Genomic DNA, 23,013 nt, shown 5'->3' with positions numbered 1-23,013 from the left:
TAAGAAAGGGTTTCTTGATCCTAGCCACACCCATGGAAACTCTCCTTGTCATAGTCTAGATGGTCCTACTGAGAAATACTTTTTCCCTAAAAGCCTTGGTCGACTCCGGGGCCTCTGCGTGTTTCATTAATGATGGCTTGGTGAATAGATACCAGAATCCAGTACTCCAAAGACCAATCTTGCGATAGCTGAAGTCGTGGATGAAAGACCTCTAGCATCTAGAGATATTACCAAGGGAACTCGACCACTCATTGTAACTCTTGGTGATTACAAATCTTGTGTATGCTTTAATGTCATATCCAGTCCTACAAATCCAATATCCTTGGGATGCCTTGGCTAAAGAAATACAACCCATAAATTGATTAGGTTAAGCAAAAAATTACACCTCGTGAAAATCAAGGAAAGATGGTATATCTAGGAGCCAAAACCTTTATGCACATAGCACAGCAGCCAGAACCTTTATGCACATAGCACGGCAGGAATTGACCTACATGATATATCATATACCAGCTTAAGAAACTAGTAAGGATGAGTCAGTCGAGCTACCAAGCGAGTATCAAGAATTCCAAGATGTCTTTGAAAAAAAGAATGTAGATCTCTTGGCTGAACACGGACCATATGATTGTGCTATAGAACTCCATGAGCTCAACCACCTTTTGGACCCATCTACAGGCTATCCCTTGATGAACTAGTTGAACTACGCAATAACATTGATGAGAACTTAGCCAAGGGGTTCATTAGGCACTTGAAGTCTCCTGTTGGAGCCTTAATTTTGTTCATGAAGAAGCAAGATGGGTCACTTCGAATGTGTGTGGATTATCGAGGACTCAACAAGATAACACTCAAGAATTAATACCCTTTGTCGTTGATACTAGAGCTCTTGGAATGCATTGGAAAAGCCAAGATCTTCATAAAGATTGATCTATGAGGGGTTTACAATCTTGTATGGATTAGAGAAGGAGACGAATGGAAGACAGCCTTCCGCACAAGGTATGGTCACTTCGAGTATATTATGCCATTTGGTCTCACCAATGCTCATGTAATGTTTCAACATATGATGAATGATATCTTTCGAGAGCATCTAGATGATTTTGTAGTTATATACTTGGATGATATATTGATATTCTCAAAAGATCCAAAGGAGCATGAGCACCATGTAAAATTAGTTTTAGAAAAGCTCAGAGAAAAAGGACTATATGCTAAACTTGAGAAGTGTTTTTTCCATCAGACATAAGTGGAATTCTTGGGGTACAATGTCTCCCAGAGATGAATCTTCATGGATCCCAAGAAGATCGAGACTATTCTTAACTGGCAGACACCCACATGTGTCCGTGATGTCCAATGTTTCCTTGGCTTTGCCAACTTCTACAGGATATTTATCAAGGATTACTCAAAGATAGTCACACCACTCACCATACTCATAGGAAATTCAAAGTCCTGATGGACCCTAGAAGCCAAGAAGGCCTTCTAGATCCTAAAAACCGCTTTTACCATTGCCCCAATCCTAGTCCACCTAGATCCTACCAAGCCATTTTTCTTGGAGACCGATGCATCAAACTATGCCTTAGGAGTTATCTTGTCCTAGCATGGAGATCATGGTCATATGCATCCAGTGGCATTCCATTCAGGGAAGTTCTCCCCTCCAGAGATAAACTATGAGATCCATGACAGAGAACTCCTTGCCATTGCAGATGCCTTTGATACTTGGCATCATCATCTAGAGGGTGCAGCCCATAAAGTTATCGTCTATATAGATCACAAAAATCTAGAATACTTTATGACAATCCGCATCCTCAATTGAAGACAATCCCGTTGGAGTAACTTCTTATCTAGGTTTGACTTTGTTATCACCTATCGCCTAGGATGCCAACAATGCCAATCGGATGCTTTATCAAGAAAATCCTACTTGGCACCTAAGAAGGGAGAAGAAGCTTTTGATCAACAATGAGCAATGCTACTAAAGCGAGAGCACCTCTTGTTAGCAGCCATCTCTAGTTGTCACTAAGACGACCCTACCTTGATCTAGTTAATCCACGAAGCCTTGCCGCGTGATGATTTGGCCAACAATGTTAAGAGAAAAAATCAAGAGAGAAAAGAAAATGAAGTTTGTGGGTTTCAGAAAACTAATGGATTGTTATACTATAAGGATCTACTTTACATCTAGGAAAGTCGAGACTCCAAGTACTCCAACAATGCTATGATACCCAGCAACACGATACTTTGGAGTTAATAAGACCTTAGAGCTTATTTCAAGAAATTTTTAGTGGCTCCAGATATAGAAAGAAGTTAAGGAATATATAGAATCATGTGATAATTGCAACAAGGCCAAGGTACCTCATCACAAACCACATGGTCTCGTGCAACCCTTGCCTGTTTCAATGCGACCCTGGTCTTCTCTGTCCATGGATTCCATAACAAATGTTCCTAGATCAGACAAATATGACTCTATTTTTGTTGTGGTAGATAGGTTCACAAAAATGGCACATTTCATCTACCACCAAGACCATCACAAGTTTAGCTATCGCTAGACTCTTCCTTAGATACATTTTTAGGCTACATGGATTCCTAGACGACATCATCAGTGATGATTGGGGTCCCCAATTCAAATCTAGTTTTTGGGAGAGCCTTTGCAACCTCCTTGTAGTCCAACTTAAGTTATCCATAGCCAATCATCCATAGACCCATGGTTAAATAGAATGGACAAATCAAGTCTTGGAAAAATATCTCTGTTGTACCATCAACTACCATTAGAATGATTGGTTTGAGCTCTTGCCCTTTGCAGAGTTTGCTTATAATAATAGTGTCCATGCATCTACCAAGCAAACTCCTTTCTTTGCAAACTATGGCTAGCATCCGAGGATGGATATACATCTCTTCAATTAAGTAAAGAACCCTGCCCCTCCAGATAAAGCTGAACACCTAGCAAATATACACCAATAACTCAAGCAACAAATCCAAAAGGCTCAGAATCAATACAAGCACTATGCAAACTAGCCCAGATATTTGGGCCCTTCACTATGATAGCCCAGATCAACCCAATTGCTTACCAACTCCAACTTCCTAGTACCATGAAGATCCACCCAGTCTTCCATGTTTCCTTACTTGAGCCATACCATAGCTCACCACTGAGGGGAGAGAGATCTCTCCCACCACCTGTTCAGATTGAAGATTATGAAGAACTCGAGGTCGAGCACGTCTTAGACTCAAGGATCTCCTGAGATCGATTGGAATACCTTGTTCACCGGAAAGAATATGACATCAATGATTGCACTTGGGAACTTGCAAAATATCTCCAAAGAGCATCTCTCAAAGTAAAAGAATTTCACAAGAGGAATCCAATGAAACTTGGATCAAACCACCAAGCCGCTCCTCATGGAACTTGTTGCTAGAGGAGGGGGTGATGTCATGGACATGCCATGATTAAGTGTACGGATGAATTCTTGCTCATGCCATATGAATCCACACCCCATGCAAACGTACCCTTAAGAGGATATCCTTGAGCCAACCATGCTATCCTACCTTTGCCATGTCATCATAGAACCTTTTAGAAGATACGCCATGCCATTGTGAAGAAAACTGCTAGGGTTTACACTGAGGACACACTGAGTGTACGACCACAACAGAAACACAAAGAGATAGACACAAACACAGAGGGCAAAACTCAAACCTTAAACGCAAAACTCAAAAACTCAAACCCTAAACACAAAACTCAAAACTCAAACAGAGAAACTCAAACATAAACAAAAGAAGGGAGAGAGAGAACACAACTCTGAAGTGAATGAATGCTGTAAATGAATGTAAAAGTGTACAATGTGCTCAAGGGTAGAGCAATGTCGGAGTGTGACGTCCATCGGAGACGGACCCCAAGTCTGAGACCACCAGTTGGAGTGTAGGACTGCTGAATAGTGGCCCTGTTGGAGAGAGGGAGTCGGTTGCTAGTGTTCACATAGTCATTGACCCATTATTGTATGCGATTGCCTCATGTCTTGTAATATGGATTCCGTTTCCTGAGCATGCATTTGAGTTTTCCCTTTGCAGCATTCTTCTGTTTCTCTTTTCTTGTAGTCTCTTTTTCTTCTCTTTTGTATTGTGTGACCTATTACAGCAGTCTTCTACGCTTCTACTGCTGCACCCACTTCTGGCATCTTCATCAGCAGGCATCACTCTTTTCCTGCATTTTAGACCACTTATGACTGGGTGCTATACTTCAGATCAAGGTGGGCACCAACAGACCTGATCATATTGGCAACTTAATTGGCTATTTCAGACAGGACATCTTTTTAGGCTGGCGGCTTGATTATTCACTGGTCCAACCAACATTAATGTTGATTGGCTAGTTTAGGCCATCATTGGCTATATATAGCCTCACTTTCCATCTTGCTTAGCTATTGCACCATCACTCCCTTTTTCTCTTGGTCGTGGTCATCTCCTTTCTTACTGATTGCAGTCCTGTCTCTCTAAACTCATTCTCTCTCCTCTCTCCTAAGTCATATATTCTCTTCTCTGTGTGGCACCCTCACTCATCCTACCCTTGTGCAAGGGCCTGGTTTGTTGTCTCCTTCAACATTGTATATGGTTATGATTTCATCAGTATTCAAGTTTTGCATTCTTTTGCATTTGTTTTCTCTATGCTCTCTCTTGTATTAATTATTGGAAAAGTACAAGAGTCACAAATAGAGAGGAACCAAAGAAACTGCCGTAACTGAAGAAGACCTCTTAGATGAGCAATATGACTTTGCACACAAGAGTGGGAATAAAAAAAGAAGGCATTCCTGGGAGTCCAGTTATCTCTCTCTCTTTCTCCCTCTCCTAGGGCAATTGTATTAATTACTAGAAGCATAAAATACACGAGTCAACATTGAACCATATGGCCGACAAGGAAACCGAAGAAATTGCAACATGCCAAAAGGCCAAATCATTCCTAGGGAGGATGCCTGCATACTGCATGATGCTAGACTGCCAGTGAAGAAGATCTCTCAGTTGGGTGATATGATTACACACTGTAGAAAGAGAATAAAAAATGAATGCATTCTGGATAGGTCCAGTTATGCCAGCATCCCCAGAAATGCTAAAAGTGAAAAGTAATCTTCACATGTGGCTTCACAGAATATGTCAATTAGGGTTTTCCAAAACCCAGTCTTGTAGATGCATGGTAGTTCCAATTACATGACCCCAAACTTGGGACAAAAGAGGCCATATCTTTCTTGCCATGAGGCAAGAGAGAACGGCGAAAGGTGTCCTCACTTGTAGTACAAACAAAGTAAGAACGTTTGGAAATATTGCATCTTGAGAGTGTAGAAGCAAGAGGGAAACCACCCACCAGCATTCTCCAAATAAATTTGTACTTGAAGGGGGTTCTATTGAGCCAACCCATCATCGTTGTGGATTTCTGCCAAGATTTGCCTTTGTGGAAACCCCAAATGGATTGCCCTTATGTCCCATCCAATGATGATCCTTTATAGGCAACTATATATGTGTGTGTGTGTGTTGCACTGTTGCTTTTGCATGTGCAAGACAGGCTTGCGCATTCCATCCAAACCACGATTAGAGGCTTTGTGTGTGATGTGGCAACTTTCTGCTTCAAACATGCTGTTGAGCTCATTTGCTTCACTTTGAGCCATATAGTCAGACATATTTTTTAAGGCAAGGAAAAAAAGCTTACTGGAACTGCCAGACAAGATCATAAACAAAAACCCTAACAAGCTCCACATGAGGACCCAAAAGAGAAGTGGGCAGGAGACCCTGACAATAGGCACCTGACCATCTCTTGAGAGGCTACTATGGAAAACTTGAAGGAGACACGGGAAGAAAGAAACGCATATTAATATCTACCAGAGGCCATAATGACCTATGAACCAAAACAGTAAGTACAAGTGATACAAAGTAAAATAAAATGAGCATAACAAAGGTGATGCTATTATTGTGTGCAAGATCTCCTTGTTTGCATATAATCTACAAGATCCATCATAGGTTTATGGTGGAGGATCTTAGCTCCTGTATAATAGAGCTTGATGGAGGAGAGGCATAAGCCCTTTCTGCAGGTTTGGAGCTAGGTGCTTTCCATGATAGTGGGGGATAAAAACTTCATAAATTTCCTTCACTGTGCCTAATCCTGCCACATTTCTTGTGATTAGCCTTACTAATAAGTTTGCTATAATGATTTTCTTTTGACACATGACATGACACATTAAACCATTAAATGCAGGATGTCAATGTTAGAAACTTTCTCTTTCATTGCTTTGAGGTTACTTGTAATGACACCAATGATCCTAAAACTATTCACTACATGAACTTTGTTTGATCAACAAGCACAAGTTTTAAGATGAATACTAAATCTCAACCACACATTCGTTTGTGTCATTGTTTCTGAAATTCAGGGGGATAGAGGCATTAACTTGAGTGGAGGTCAAAAGGCACGTATCAGTCTAGCTCGTGCTTGCTACAGTAAAGCTCCTGTTGTATTGTTGGATGACCCTCTAGCAGCAGTTGATGTGCCAACAGCAAAACATTTAATCGAACATGTCTTGAAAGGAATCCTGAAAGGAAGATCTGTTGTCCTGGTTACACATAATAGGACAGTTCTTGATATATGTGATCGTTGCTACAAAATGGAAAATGGCAATCTATATGCCATCTCACATATGGACCTTCGTGGATCATCTAATATAAAAAAGGACAAGCTGGTGGATCATGGTACAGTTAGAAGGAACAATGAATCTATCATAAATGGTGATTTCCCAGTTCTGAGCAAGGAAGTTGCACAAACTGCACATACATCAGTTGATAAAGCTGATAAAATAACAGTTCCAGTGACTCACTGTATTGCTTTGCAGGATCTGAAGAGAATATGCAAGTCCACCCAGATACCATTGAATGCGCAGAAAGTAGTGGAAATGGAAGACCTACAAAAAAAGAAAAAAATGAGGAAATCATACAGGCAAAAAAAGAGCCTACTGAGAACACACTTCAAGGAAGCATGCAGATTAATGAAGCCAAGGGGAAAACTACAGTGAAGGAAGATAGAGTTGAGGGCAATATACAATTATCCACTTGGATAAGCTATCTAAAAGCGTTGGGGGGGTCTCTCTCTCTCTCTCTCTCTCTCTCTCTCTCTCTCTCTCTCTGTCTGTGGAATACTCTCTACTTGTACTGTTTGTTACATTCTCATTTTTTGTTCTTTTTTCAGAAAGTTGTACCATCACACAGATAATTGTAACTCATGGTCTCATTGGTCATTTTGGCCTTTTGCAGACGTTAATATATCATTTCATTTCATTTATTTTTCTCATATGATTCACAAGTTCTGAGATTGAAATCATTTTTGCACATATACTCATGTATAAATCCCTATCTTACATGTTAAGTTCATATTTTTCTTTTTTAACCGATCTACATGTGGATGCCATTAGCTACTTAGTTTTTAAAAGAAAGCCACTTTTCTTTAATTAATCAAGACACAAAGGGGATAGTCCGTTCTGTTTTAACATATCTACATTTAGATGCCATTAGCTACTTAGTTTTTGAAAGAAAGCCACTTTTCTTTAATTAATCAAGTCACAGAGGGGATAGTCCGCAAAGCAAGGATTATCCAAAAATGTTAGAGAACTGTGGTAAAACACATCCATTGGAAATATGCATATCACCAGCATAGCACTTACCATGTTGGGATTGCTTCAACGAGCATCAAAAGAAACTGTAGGTATCAAAAGACTAGGCTTCAAGGAATGTACGATTCTTTCTTGCAGTGCCATTCACTACTTATACTGTGTATTCCTGAACAATGCATATGTTAACATAGGTGGCAAACACATAACAAGGAGTGGTGTTGAGTGTCAATTGATGCATTGGTTGCACCACTTGTCTGTAGTCCTCAGTCAAGTTGTTAACTCTGAAATCCAGTTGTTACCTAATGGAATGGAACTTATGAGTGAGAATGAACATCTTTCTAGTTTTACTTTCATAGAGAGCCCATGTCCCTGCTCAATACAGCTTTTTGTGACCCTTATTTCAGATTAAGAAAGAGTCACTCAGTGTCTAAAGCCATGCAGAACAGCGATGTATCTTCCAGGAGTCTAATGTTCTCTGTTTGCATTGGAGCTTACTTTTCACCGATGTCTGAGTTAACTTTGTTTCTTTACAGGGTTCCCCTTGTTTCCTGTGTGATTCTTGTGTTCATAATTGGGCAGTCAGTGCGTGTCATGGTAGATTATTGGCTGAGAGTTTGGACAGATCGAAGATATGATTTGAAGGCAGAAGTATATCTGGCAGTTTATGCAGGTTTAGCTGCTGGTGCAACAATTCTGTCTCTCATCAGAGCTCTTTTCTTCACAACTGTAGCCATGATTGCAGCTGGCCGAATGCATGTTCAGATGGCTGAGCGAGTGTTACGTTCACCTCAACTTTTCTTTGATCAGGCATATCTCTTTTCGACAAGCCTTCTTGTAGTCCATTTTAAGCTATTCTCTATAATGATACAGGCAAAAATAATTAACATTGATGTTTTTAATTGTGAGCACAAGAAATAAACGTAAATGATGAATATTTCTTCTGGAATTTTCATTGGTGTTGCAGAATGTTACAGGGCGAATTTTAAATCGGCTTAGTAAGGATCAGGCAATAGCTGATGAAATATTACCCAACTCATTACAGGCAACTCTACATCTTTTGTATATACTTATTTGGACAGTTTGTGTCGGAGGGGAAAAGTTTGATGGTTGCTGTTTTGCAGATGTTTTTGGAATTCACACTTATGAGCTTGGGGAATTTCGTAATTATTGGAGCTCTGGTTCCATGGTTTTTGTTGGCTATTCCCCCTTGTATCTGTGTTGTCATTTATTTTCAGAAATGCTATGCGGCAGTTTCTTGTGATCTTAAAAGGGTTGAAGGACTAACAAGATCACCTATGTATGTGCATTTTTCCCAAACCTTACAGGTATACCCTAACTTTTCTCTTCCGAATGGATTGGGCTTGCATAGTATGCTGATGGTGGGAGCAAGGGAGGGACACGAATAAAGCTATACTAACATCTTCAGAAGGTTAAAGACTTACGGGAAAAACTATGTTAATGGTGAAACATTGTCTATTTAATAAGGCCAAGCAAAACAGAAAAGAACATAGAGACTATCTCTAGAAATCCAGTCAGGGTGATGAAGCTCCTCATTTCTGCCTAGTAAATGCTGGCTCTAATGTATCCCACTGCTTTCTGTGGTTGTCTCTACTTCATCTGTATGAGGTGGGGACTGTAGGCTTCAGAGAGTGCCCAAAAATTCTTATTATTTAAAATATTCCATGATCATCTTCTGTTATGTATGTCGAGTCTCTTCAGCTGCTCTTACAAGCCTGTCTTTAACAATGTCTCATCTAACAATAAGAGGTTCAAGGCATCTCGTATCTGGCAAACACCTAGACAGCAGCCCAAAATTTTTATATGACGTAATGTAGTGGCATATCCCTTGTAACTCGAACACGGTGTTCTCTCTCTTTACCTCATCATTGCTGCATAATGGATATATATGAAATGCTTGGATTTTGGGTTTCTTCGGTGGCTGTGGTTCATCAGAACTAGCGCGGAGAAAGAGGCTCCTTTTCATCAGCTTGTTAGTGTAGAATCTAGATTTAGCAGTCTGAGTGTCTTCTTTGACCAAGGTGGTTTGGGAGGTGTGACATGTGACCATGTGTAACCAAGCTTCCTTTCTCGGATACAGCTCTAATCTTGGCTACTATGGCCTATACATAGGTGGCACACTAGATTCATCATCCCATTGAGGCATCCCTAAATCCAACCTGCACATAGTGGACTAGTTCCACTGAGTGTCCATACTCTGGCCAGCACATGAATTGGTTGTTTGGCCCATGCAGTCTCCCTGCATACATCCATGCTTAACGACATCATTTGTATCCACAATGTACATACCATTTCTATCCCTGAAAATCAACTAGGGAACTTTTATTGCATAAATCTATGTCCTTGGTATATGTACTATTTCTATCTCTGTAAATCAATGATGGAAATTTATGGCATAGCTCTTACTTCCTTCTACATGGAACTATCTTCAGGATGATCCTTCCGCCCCTAGGTCTCTCCCTCTTTTGTCCTCTGTGCCAGTATCCCAAGCAATAGAGTACCATGTTTGGCTATCCTTCTTGGCCCATAAAAAACATCTAAAGGCTTTTTCCAGCTCATTCCAGGCAGTCTTTCCAAAGTAAACTACTCCTGCCTCAGCCCCCTAGAGAATATGCATCTGCAATCCATTTTTGCACTTTGTTGAGGACCTCCTCTTTCAGCCATTGGAATCTTTGATTTTGGATAAGATAGACAACTCAAGTACTTGAAGATTTGTCCTTTCTCAATCATCTTTAACCCATAGGAAGACAGCCACTCAGGGGGGTCATCCTGGTCAATATAAAGAATCTCAGTCTTAGTATTTTATGTTCTTCAATCATGTAAAGATCATGTATGATGTAACATGTGCCTGACTAATCAATGAACCTGACAGCTCTGCAAAGAGCTGATATACTTAAAAGAGTTTATCTATGTGATCTTGCTGCATCCAAACCATAGTTGCATTCGTACTACGTACAGACTAGTTTGTTCCGTACAGTTCGTACGGTACCGTACGGTACGTATCCATACCATTTCGTACCAAAAAACAGGCTATTTTTGGCCTTTGAAGACTAGACCATACAATATCTTCCAACTCCTAAGCCTTATATTTATTATCATAATTCCAAGTCTCTCTCACACACACACACACACACACTCTCTCTCTCTCTCTCTCTCTCTCTCCCCCAACTTCCAAGATGAGTATGCAATTCCAAGAGCATCCCTTCCCCCCCCCTCTCTCTCTCTCTCTCTCTCTCTCTCTCTCTCTCGTCTCACACACACACAAAAGAATGAAGAGCCTATTTGTCCATGCACTCTAAACTTTGCTTTGTTCTTTGATGTATTATGTATACACTCCCATCTGTCTTCTAGTAGCGCATTGCGCATGTTGTGCATGAGTTTTTTTCTTGTTATTCTCGTGTATTCATCCTATTAACTCAAGTGACATTGCTATTTTAGCTCTAAACATGTGTTGCTTTGTTCTTTGATGTATTACGTATACACTCCCATCTGCCTTCTAGTAGCGCATTGCGCATGTTGTGCATGAGGTTTTTCCTTGTTATTCTCATGTATTCATCCTATTAACTCAAGTGACATTGCTATTTTAGCTCAAAACATGTGTTCTATTATCTATAATCCAAGATAACCAAGTATTTTTTTGGTACTAATATCGTACCGTACCTTATAAAATTATACGGTACCAATTAATACCGTATTTTATCGTACTGTACCATATCGTACCTTTTGTACTTGACAACCCTGATCCAAACTATGTTCAAGTTATCACCTGCGAAAATTGAGCCATGAATTTCTTATGCCCAGGCAATTCCAGACTCCTCAATGTGCCTTTTTGAACCAGCCAATCCAGCATCTGTGACAATGGAAAAAAGCAAGGGAGCCATAGGACATCCCTGCCTAACAGATCGTCCAAGAGTAAAAGTTTTTGATAAAGAACCATTAACATAGATCTGTGCTTCAGCACTGCTAAAAAGCTTAGTAACAATCTTGACAAATTTAGTTCCAAATCCTAAAGCTTCCATAATACTCTGTCATACGTCTTCTTGAAATCCATGTTCGATAGGATTGACTTTTGACCACCTGCCACCCAGTGCCCAGTCAATAGTTGCAGTGAGATTCGGAATTGCATCTTGTATTCTTCTCTTGAAAATAAAACCATATTGATGTGGATGGATTTCTTTGGATAGTAGTACCTTAATCCTAAGAGCGAGTGCCTTGGTTGCTAACTTATCAGACATGTTTAACGTGGTAAGTGACCTCCAATGCAAAACTTTTCCTCTCGGTTGATTTTGGTATTAATTTGATGAGGCTGACATTAGCTTCCTTGGAAAGCTGACTAGACAATATCACAAAACTTGAAAGTGAAAGCTGAAGAATTGAGGAATGAGAAGGCAGCCATGCTAATGGAAATCCAACAACTAGAAGTGGAGATTGTGGCGTTAAACAGCACCAAATGAGAGGAAGGAGAGATTTAAGTGGACACAATCATTGCCATAAAGGAGGAAATCTCCAAAGTGGTGGATGTTAAGCTTGAGGCCACACAACAAGGGTGGGTAGAGGTAGTGAAGAATAATATAAACAAGGTGGAAAAAGACAAAAGGATGTGAAGAAATACCCTAATGCGGAAACATAAATGAAGCTGTATGACAAAGCATAAACTCAACAAAACACAATTAGGGTTGGGGTAACTCATAGACAATGAACACAATGGAAATATGAGTGGATGACTCAATATTGAATATACAATACTCATGCAGCAAACAAACTCTGTAGCGAATGGAAACTGTACCCCGAGCTCTTATGTCTTGAGGACCGAGGTAGAGGTGATGAGTGGGAGAGTGTGTCATACTTTTTATGAATCCTGAAATGTAGCAAGGCAGCTTTTGAGTGTCGGATAGTAGCAAGCATAGCAAATAGTGATGCTAGATCAATATCAAACAGGCAAAAGAGAGAGAAAACTGCAAATACGGATTTGACTGATGACGTGGTAGCAGTCTACATAGTCAATGCAAGCAGTAGATGACATAGTGATAGACTCCACAGTAAACACAGATAGTAGAGTATGGTGACAACTAGGATGAGGTTGTTGATGGTAGGCCCTGTAAGCAAAGCATTGACCGATTAATTGCCGCCTTGGTCAATATGTTTGTAAATTTTTTTGATGAAGGCACAAACTCTAGGAAAATGGTGCCTAGCTCAACCTGCTCATTGGTGAAGTGGAAGTGGACCCCCCCATGCTGCATCCATGATGTAACAATTGGATTGCCTGCAAGGGCAATGGCACTTTGATTATTGCAATAGACAATGGTGGGAGAGTCGCATGGAAACTAAAGTGCCGCCAATAAGATTCTCAACTAGATAGCCTTTGTGGTACCATCAAAGAGAGCCCTATACTCTACCTCGGCTGCCTTGGCAGTGGAAGCCTCCGCCGTCTCTTGTTTACGGCTAGCCCAAGAGATGGGGGACTATGCCCAAGGTAAAGAGGTAGCTGCCATGGGAACGTTGGGTGTTAGGATCTTGTCTAGTCAAAAGTCAGTGTACCCCTATAAACATAAATGAGAACCATAAGTGAAGTCATAAGAATAGGTACATTGTAAATACCTCAAAACATGAAGACATGCAATCCAATGTGACATCTTAAGTGTAGTGAAATATCGACTAAGCAAACGAATTGAGTAAGCTAAATCTGGGCTAGTGTGAATCAACCAAAGGAGTTTCCCAACCATAGATCTATAGGTGTGATTGTTGAAGGGCTTACCTAGGGTATCCTTAGAAAGATTGTTGGGAATAAAGGCCCTTGTGCCTTTCAAATGTGCTTGGGTGTGAACACACCCTTAGCACTTGTACTTTCATATATATATATATATATATATATATCTATCTAAAAACCTAAAGTGGTGCACTCGTCATTGTACCCAAAAATCGTGTTCACTCTCTCCACTACTCTCTGCTCACTCTCATTCTCTCTCTTGCTAGCAAGGATTGAGTGTCGCGATCCTTGTGCTTCCCGTCACTACAAATCGGTATCAGAGCGCAGATTTCGCGAGCTTCCCGAGGCCACAGCACAAGCTACTCGAGCCACAAGGCTCATTCAGCATAGGCTGTGCTGATGACTAGCAGTCGGGCGATAGGGCAATAGTCAGGTGACCAGCAGGCATGTGGTAGTGGTGCGACAGGCTGGGCGAGGAGGCAACGGCTTGATGACCAGGCGACAAGTAGTTGAGCAGGGGAGCAGGCGTGTAGCATTGCGCAGCGGGGTGTTGACTAGCGTGGCGACTGACGAACAACGAACGTTGACAATGGTAGCTAGGCGTGCGATGGACGGAACCAGCGGGGTGCGTGACGGACGGGACCAGCGGAGCGAGGACAGTCCTGACGAGTCAACGGACCCATCATTCAAAAACTTTATTTTCTTCAAAAATTTCTTTTCAAACTCCTCCCTCTAACCAGGTTTCGCGCGCGCAAGCACAAAAGGTCAAATTTGTGCAATCTTGGCCTAGAAATTTGGGGCTTCTCCAAATTGAGTATTGTTCATGCAAAATTGAGGCATCTGCGTCAGAAATTGCAGACATTGTGCATATTTGAATTGGGGATTTCGCCAAAATGATTGAAATTTTGGTCATTTGAGTGAATTTCTCAACATTGGACCCATAAAATTTGGGGATTTTATCTATTGGTGAAATTTTGTTTAGTTGAGTCAGATTGGTTGACATTGGTGCACATTTGAATCCGAAAAATTTGGGGCTTTTGCAAAATTTTGCTAATTTTGCTTGGTTTATGCTTTTGGGAACATGTATTAATGCAATTGGGACACATTGGTCAATGAAATTTGGGGTTTTCCTGAAATTGCTCTATTTTGGCAAAATTGGCCTATTCTATGCATGTTAGAGACAGTTCAAATGTATGGTTAATGCTTTGAGCACAAAAATTATGGGGCTTTTGACCGTGCGTGTCAAATTTTATGCCCGTGGGTACATATACAACAGAAATTTATACAACAGAAATTGCAGCTAAAATTTGGGACTTCTCATGTAATGTGATGTATTTGCCCTTGGAACAGCTGTAATCAGTTGTGGAATGTTGTAGCACATGGTTTGGTGCTTCTGAAAATTTATTTACAGATCTGAAATTTCTGCTTCTATGTGGTCATTTATTGCTGGTTGGTACTTGTTTGTACCTTGTCACTTGTGTGACAGTTTGGGCCTGCATTTGCTGAATATTTTGGTCACATTTGGGCTGAAAATCATGGCTGGCAGCAGTGATAGCAGTAATCTCATGCACATAAAGAAGCTTGAAGGAGCACATAACTTTGCAGTTTGGCAAAAAAAGTACTACAATATCTTGTTGCAAAAGAAGCAGGCAAAGCCGATTAAGACCAAAGGGGCAAAGCCCGTAGACATGAAATAGGAAGATTGGGATGAGTTAAGTGAGCTTGCACGCTCAACCATCGAGCTATCGATTTTTGATGCCTTGCTATTTAACATTGAAGGTTTGTATTATGTATATGCTATTTGGACTCGACTGGAAGAACTGCATGCACAGAAGAGTGCTGCAAGCAAAGTGTATTGGTTGAAAAAGCTTATGAATTTGCGTATGAAAGAGGATACAATAATGTCTACTCACTTGAGTGAGTTTAACTTCATGTTCAACCAGCTAGTTGCCTTGAAGTTCTTGATTGATGAAGAATTTAAGGCTATGTTCTTGCTTTGCATTCTTCCAGAGAGTTGGGATACATTCAGGATTGCTATGAGCAATTCTAATGCAATTCTTTTGTATGTTGATGTAGAGAGTGCTCTACTCATGGAAGAAATGAATCGTTAGAACAGTGCATCCAGTAAGTTTTCTAGTGCTTTGCATACTAGGGGCAGATCACAGCAGAAAGGCAAATCTGATAGCAAGGGACACAGTAAATCACATGGCAAAGATGTTGAATGCCATCATTGTAGTAAGAAGGGTCACTTTAAATGTGACTGCTACAAATGGAAGAAAGAGAAAGGAAAGGGCAAGAAGACAGATGATAGCAAGGAAGAGAAGAAAGAGAGTCAACCTAAGAAGAGCAGTGTCAAAATTGAAGAGGTAAATGTAGTCACTCATGACAGTGAAAGTGGGAATGACGTACTCTTTGTCTCTTCATACTTGGTGCACATGCTTTACTTGCAGATACAGATGAGGACATGCATACTTGGATTATTGATTCAGGTGCTTCCTTTCATGTCATTCCTCATCGTGAGTGGTTCTCTGCCTATACAAGGGGTCGACATGGTGTTGTCCATCTTGGGGACAACTATGCATGTGACATTGCAAGTATTTGCAGTGTGCAGTTGTAGTTTCAGCATGGTTCTGTCTTCATACTTCAGCATGTACGGCATGTACCTCAGTTCAAAAAGAGCTTGATTAGCATAAGGCAGCTAGATGATGATGGATTTCATACCACCTTTGGTGATGGGAAATGGAAGATCTGTAAGGGATCTAGAGGGATTGCCAGAGGTTGTAAAAATGATACCTTGTATCCTCTCCATGTATCTAGTGTGAGTGATCATGTTGTTGCCGTGACTGAGTAGCCAAGTGTTTCTTTCTGGCATGGCCGGTTGGGACACATAAGTCAAAATGGAATGAAAGTGCTTTTGAGAAAATTTTAGCATCAATTAGAAGCTATTTGAGAAGGAAAGATAATTTTTATCATGGTTAAATATTTATAAATCTTATACTACCTACTTGTTGATAATAGTAAAATGTATCATATTACATTTTATTTTTAAGTTATACTATTAGTCTAAATTATGTTATATTAGTATATCGTACTATGTGCATATTATGGAATATATTATCAAAATATGATTTAAAAATATATATATTAAATTAATTAATTAATAATTAATAAATATAATAAAGTCTCATTTGTTGAAATCTTTTCCTTTAGAGTTAGTACATTCTAATGTATGTCAGATGCCAGGATTATCTTTAGGGGGAAAGAAATATTTTGTCACCTTTGTCGATGATGCTACACGAAAGGTATGAGTTTACCCTATTTGTAGCAAGGATGAAGCGCTTGACAAGTTTAAAAAATTCTTGTCATTGGTTGAAAATCAGACTAATAAGACACTCAAGTGTCTTCGCTTTGACAATGGTGGGAAATATGTGTCCAAGGCCTTTCAGGCATTTTGTGACAGCAAAGGGATAAAGAGGAAGCTTACTGCCCCTCATAATCCACCCCAAAATGGCATTGCAGAGTGTGTGAATCGGACCATATAGGATAAGGTCCGTACAATGCTGTCTCATTCTGCATTATCCCATGGTTTTTGGGCAGAGGTTGTTATGATAGCCGTACACTTGATTAATTGGTCACCAAACAGGTTTTTGAGGGGGGGAGGGAGAGTTCCCCAAGAAGCGTGGTCGGGCAAACCACCTTCATATGCTCACCTTAAAGTGTTTGGCTGCGAGGCTTTTGTGCACATTCATAAAGAAAAACACAATAAACTTGAGCCAAAGTCCTGTAAATGCATTTTCCTAGGATATGGTAACGATGGTGAAATGGGTTATAGATTATGGCATCTCGAGAAAAGGAAAGTAGTACGCAGCAATGATGTTATCTTCTGGGAAGATCGCATGCATAAACAGTCTGAAAAGACTGAGGAGGTCCATAGGGATGTATTCCAGGAAGAAATACCTTTTGGACAGCAAAATGTGCCCGATGTATAGCAGTAAATACCTGCTGTAAATGAAGCTGTAAATGCAGAAAATAATGTTGAAAATGATCAGCTAGCTATTGCCCATGATAATGAGTCACTACATGTGTAGGAACAACTTGGACAGTAAGTTGCTAATGCTGATTTGCAAGCTGAGAAGCCAGGACAGTAAGCTGAAAATGCTCAACAGCTAGCAAACAATGATCATTGGGTTAGGAGATCGTCCAAGGCTACTAGACAACCTGATAGATTCATTCTTGGTGTAAACAATGTGGCTGATTATGTCATGTTAGCAGACTGTGGTGAACCGTCTCGCTTCAAGGAATCAATGGACAGATAGGATAGCAAGAAATTGTATAAAGCCATGCTGTCAGAAATGGAATCTCTTGAGAAAAATGACTCTTGTGACTTGGTGCAGTTTCCTAAAGGGTAGAAAACACTTCCATGCAAATGGGTTTACAAGATGAAGGTCACTTCTGGTTCCTCACCAAAGTACAAAGCAAGATTGGTTGCGAAGGGGTACAAGCAGGAACATGGAATTGACTTTAATAAGATCTTCTCTCCTGTAGTCAAGATGACTACCTTGAAAACCATTTTGGGCTTGGTTACAGTTGAAGATATGGAGCTCATATAGATGGATATAAAGACTGCATTCTTACATGGTGATCTGCATGAAGACATATATATACAGCAGCCTGAAGGGTTTGTTGAAAAAGGGAAAGAGAAGATAGTATATAGACTCAAAAGGATTTTGTATGTGCTGAAACTAGCACCAAGAGAATGGCATCATAAGTTTGATACATTTAAGCAGTCTCAAGGTTTCCATAGAAGTCAAGTGGATCACTGCTTGTACACCAAGAAGGCACCAGATGGCAGCGTGATTATCTTGGTTTTGTATGTTAATGACATGCTGATTGTTGGCAGGGATACTCATGCCTTGGACTCATTGAAGCAAAGTCTTCATGGCAGCTTTGACATGAAGGATTTTGGTGATGCAAATGACATTCTTGGCATGCGAATACTCAGGGATAGGTCAAAAGGATTACTCTATCTATCTCAGCAAGAGTATATCTCCAAAATTTTGCAGCGTTTCAATATGGAGGGGAGGACAACAATTGGGCTTCCATTGCCTCCATATGTGAAACTTAGTGCAGAGGACAGCCCTACATCCGATGATGAGACGGTTGAAATGGCCAAGATACCATATACTTCAGCTGTTGGCAATTTGATGTATGCTATGGTTGCTGTATATCCTGACATTGCCTTTGCCGTGGGAGTGGTTAGGAGATATATGGCAAACCCTGGTAAAAAGCATTGGGAAGCACTGAAAGGTATTATGAGATACCTCAAAGGCACAAAGGAGTTGTACATCTGCTTTGGAAAGCAGAAGGCATCTGTCGTTGGCTTTACGGATGCAGACTATGTTGGTCATGTGGATTGCAGAAATTCTACTTTTGGGTATGTGTTTAGTTTCATAAGAGCAGCAGTCTTTTGGATCTCCAGGCTACAAAAGCGTGTTGCATTGTCTACTACAGAGGTAGAGTATGTGGTTGCCACTGAGGCATGCAGGGAGGCTTTATGGCTTTCACATTTGGTGGAAGAGCTTGGCATTACAGAGTTACCTGTTCTCCATCGTGATAGTCAGAGTGCTATCATGCTAGCACGAAATCCTGTCTCTCATGCAAAGCCAAAGCACATATAGGTGAAGTACCACTTCATTAGAGATATACTTGACATCAAGAGTATTGAGCTTGTCAAAGTACATATAGATGATAATCCTGCAGACCTTCTCACAAAAGATCTTTCAGTAGAGCGGTTTGCTCATTGCCGACAGATGATGGGAGTTGGATAGATATATATATTTCAGCTTTGTACATACCTAGACTTAGCTGATTCTTTTCTCCTCTTAAGGCACATTGCCTTTAGGTGGGAGGTTGTTGGGAATAAAGGCCCTCGTGCCTTTGAAATGTGCTCGTGTGTGAACACACCCTTAGCACTTGTACTTTCATATATATATCTATCTAAAAACCTAAAGTGGTACACTCATCATTGCACCCAAAAATTGTGTTCACTCTCTCCACTACTCTGCTCACTCTCATTCTCTCTGCTGCTAGCAAGGACCGAGTGTCTCGATCCTTGTTCTCCCTGTCACTACAAAGATGGACAATGGAATCAAGAGGCGTGGAGATAGGCCGTGTTTGATTCGTGTAATACTGGGTCCATTAACTGAAGAGCGTACTTTTGCTGTGACACAAAAATATTTTTTCCTAGATTGAATTACCTCCATCTCCAAAAAGTAAGACAACAAACCAAGCTCTATCATCTTAAAAGTAAAACAAAGTTGAGCCTTAATATCTAACCCCCACTGAGGTAATATGTATATATAAGTTTGGGTCATAAGGGATAGAATGGTATCCGTGAGTTCTAAGAAACTCATCTATCGTATGGAACCAAGAGCACGGTACTTACTTTAGCCCATAAAGAGCTTTCCGCAAGCGAAAGACCTTATCTTTTCCGTCAGCAGAAGAAAATTTAGGAGGTTGTTCCTCATAGACTTCCTTCTTTAGATAACCGTTCAAAAAGGCACTTTTGACGTCCATCTAATAGATCAACCAAGTGTAGTGAGTGGCCAGTACAACCAATAGATGAAATAATATCAACCAGGCAGTAGGAGCAAAGATCTCTTCATAGTCACCACAATGTAAGCCTTGTACTTGTCTAAAGTTCCATCAACCTTTTGTTGACTCCTAAAAATCCACTTCGTCTTGATGACTTTCTTGTGGCTCAGATGATCCACCAAGGTTCAAGTCTCATTTTGGTCAATATTCTCTAGCTCCTTTTCCAGGCCTCTCGCCATTGGGGGTGTTGAAGAGCCGACTCAGAATGCATTTGCCACTATGTAATCAACTGTAAATAGCAACACAAATGATACTTAAGATACAAGCTAGACAAATCTTCTAGGGTCCTTCAAAGTGGAATTTGATGGAAGGATTCTCGGATCCGGCATGGTTGTACTTGTATCAATGAGATAACGGGTCTCTCGGAGGGGGCGTGGGAGAGTTGAAGAATTTGTGGGTGGGTTAGGAGTGGTGGGTAGTAGATCTAGCTCAAAATGCATTATTTCCGAGAGAATAATGTGAGGAAAGGGCTGAGAGTCTGGTGCAGAAAATTGCACAATATCCCTCTCAACAAACACTATATCTCTCCTAATGATCGCCTTATTTGTTTGAGGATCAAATAAAGGATATGCTTTTTCTTCGGAGGAGTAGCCTATAAAAATTAGCAGATTAGCTTGGAGAGTGAGTTTGTCTATCTTATTATCAGCAATGTGCATGTATATACGACTCCCAAAAACTCTAAAGCAAGAAACTATGGGCCAAGAGTCAAGAAATGATTCATAGAGTTCTTTGAGGGACCACCATTGTTAGACATCAATTGAGGATATACACCGGAGTGTTAATAACCTTGACCCAAAGGTGCTTAGGGAGCTCTGTTGTGAACATCATAGAGCGTGCCATGTTCATGATGGTCCGGTTTCTACGCTCTATGACTCCATTTTGGGAAGGGGAGTTGATAGAGGTAAGTTGGTGTGAAATACCATGCTCCTATAGAAACTTGGAAAGCTCATGGAAGGTGAACTCACCTCCATTGTCACCCATGCAACCTACATGAGGACTAGTCTAGCTATGCACCAACAGCATCCAAGAAAAAAAAATATGTGAAGGCATTAAATTTATGCTTAAGAAAGTACACCCACATTTATCTAGAATGATCATTCATAATAAAAAAGTAGAGTGTGCCATTCAAGGCGATGGTGGATGTCGGCACACAAAGGTCAACACGAATCAATCGAAGAGGTGCCTTATCTCTATTTGTAGACGATTGAGGGAATGGGGTACAATGCTGCTTCTTGAGTTGACAAGCTTTACAAATATCCTGCGGTAGCTTTAGGCATGGAAGGGCATCAAACATTTTTTGATACGACAACTCATAAAGAGAGTTGTATCCCACATGTCCTAAGCGGAACTGCCAAAGACACTCAATGCTCGTAGGTTGCTATGTAGTGGCTAAAGCTCGGAAAAACTATCGTGTGGTATACGTCGCTAGGCTGTGTCTCACCACAAGCAATCACTAAACCAGCTTGAGAGTCAAGAACCTCGACTATGGTCATTGTGAAGAAGATTGCTCGACCCAACTGGCAATGGTGTTGAATGGATAACAAGTTCATGCTAAGCTAAGGAATATAGTATTTATCATCTAGCGTAGTATGATTTAGGCCTTAGTCAGTGGTAAATTTGACACACTCATGAGTTTGAATCTTAATTGAGGTGTTCCCAACTCGGACTCACCGGCTGCAAGGATCGGAAAATGAAAATGTCCTTGGTGGGGGTCATATGATGGATAGCTTCACTGTCCACAATCCAAGGAGTAGTTGAAGTACTCAACTGTGATGAGTCAGCCTCTGCAATTACCTCGTTAGGAGGCAACTCACATATGTGGATTAAACTTTCATTCTCGAATGTCTTTACGTAGATGATTTTGGCCAAAGGTAAAATAACTCTGTAACAAGAGCCACCATCGCGGACGCTCCGTCGCTCGTCGTCGCTGACGTGCCACTGTGCTCCCACAACCCCCGTCTCTCCCGTTGACCCGCCACAACGCCCCTCCCACGACCCAACCGTGCCGTTCGCCTGTCCCCTCCCACGACGCGTTTGTGCCTCTCCCCCCTCGCCAGACTGTCGCGCCATCGTGTTGGTTTCAATAGCACTGCTCCCCCCCCCCCCTCCCAACCCCACCCAAAATCTTGCGCTGACCCCCAATCAGGTGCCTAACCTGACGTTTTCATTTGTCCATCCCGTTCTGACCCCTCTGTGCCTCCCAAATCTGACGCATAGTCCCTCCCCCAACTCCCGTGCTGTTCCCCGTCCCTTTCAACTGGCAACTTCACTCCCCTCACTCTCTTGACTTCAGTCTGGAAACATCTTTTGTGGTGCCCGTGCCCCCATCACCGTCAGAAAATAGGACCCCCCTCCAGCCCCCCACCCCCCATCCCCTCTTCATCGACATTGCATGCCACCCCCACTCCACCCCGGTTGCTCCCTCCATTTGTAGCACGCTCCCCCCCTCCGGCAGTTCAGCAGTGTGATCGGCACGTTTTTCAATAGGGACGCCCAATGGAAACCTCCGGTCAGACGCCGGCGCACTCAACGAGTGTCCCCTAGTCAAACACCTTGCGCGTAGTCCTATCTAAGGAACGGCTCTTAGCCGTCCGAGCTAAGGAGCTGGAGCTAATGGAAACAACGATTTATGGTCAGGTAGTAGGACATTCCCTAGCTAGGGCCCAGCTTCGGGATTGGCTACACTCCACGCTGCACATTGAGACAATGCACATGGTCTGGCTCACCTCGGCGGACACAGCTTGCGAGTTATTCGCCAGTTCACCATACGCGTCCACAAAGGGGGTCATACACATGGTCCTCTAGTACAGGGGCTTTTTTGTGAAGGCGTTTGCACTCCACAATAGGTTTCTTCGGCACCCGATCACCCTTCTTTTCCCTAGCTTGGCGATTGAGTATCGCTAGCTGGTGGAAGACTTTGGACGGCTTTTCGGCACTATCCTTCCCGCGTCCTTCGCGGATGCAGTGACAGCTGCAGGAGTTCCAAAGGTACGGGTGGTACTGATAGAGGTCAAGAATATCCCATAG

The 23,013-nt window shown here is 41.4% G+C and overlaps 1 protein-coding gene across 1 annotated transcript in view; it reads left to right on the top strand.

Moving 5' to 3' along the window:
* Positions 1–23,013, top strand: part of LOC148017456 (uncharacterized) — a 193,581-nt gene that overhangs the window by 113,437 nt on the left and 57,131 nt on the right. Inside the window, exons 11-15 of the mRNA XM_087663178.1 lie at positions 6,378–6,729; positions 6,834–7,080; positions 8,141–8,414; positions 8,572–8,649; positions 8,729–8,932. Coding sequence (XP_087519304.1) covers positions 6,378–6,729; positions 6,834–7,080; positions 8,141–8,414; positions 8,572–8,649; positions 8,729–8,932 — 1,155 coding nt within the window. The remainder of the gene's footprint in view (positions 1–6,377; positions 6,730–6,833; positions 7,081–8,140; positions 8,415–8,571; positions 8,650–8,728; positions 8,933–23,013) is intronic.

The sequence above is a fragment of the Lygodium microphyllum genome, chromosome 22 (genome assembly GCF_053477565.2).
Source record: "Lygodium microphyllum isolate KBCC chromosome 22, Lygodium_microphyllum_v1.1.10, whole genome shotgun sequence".
Classification (NCBI taxonomy): domain Eukaryota; kingdom Viridiplantae; phylum Streptophyta; class Polypodiopsida; order Schizaeales; family Lygodiaceae; genus Lygodium; species Lygodium microphyllum.
The sequence above is the reverse complement of the archived record's forward strand: the minus strand, read 5'-3'. Positions and strand labels throughout refer to the sequence as shown.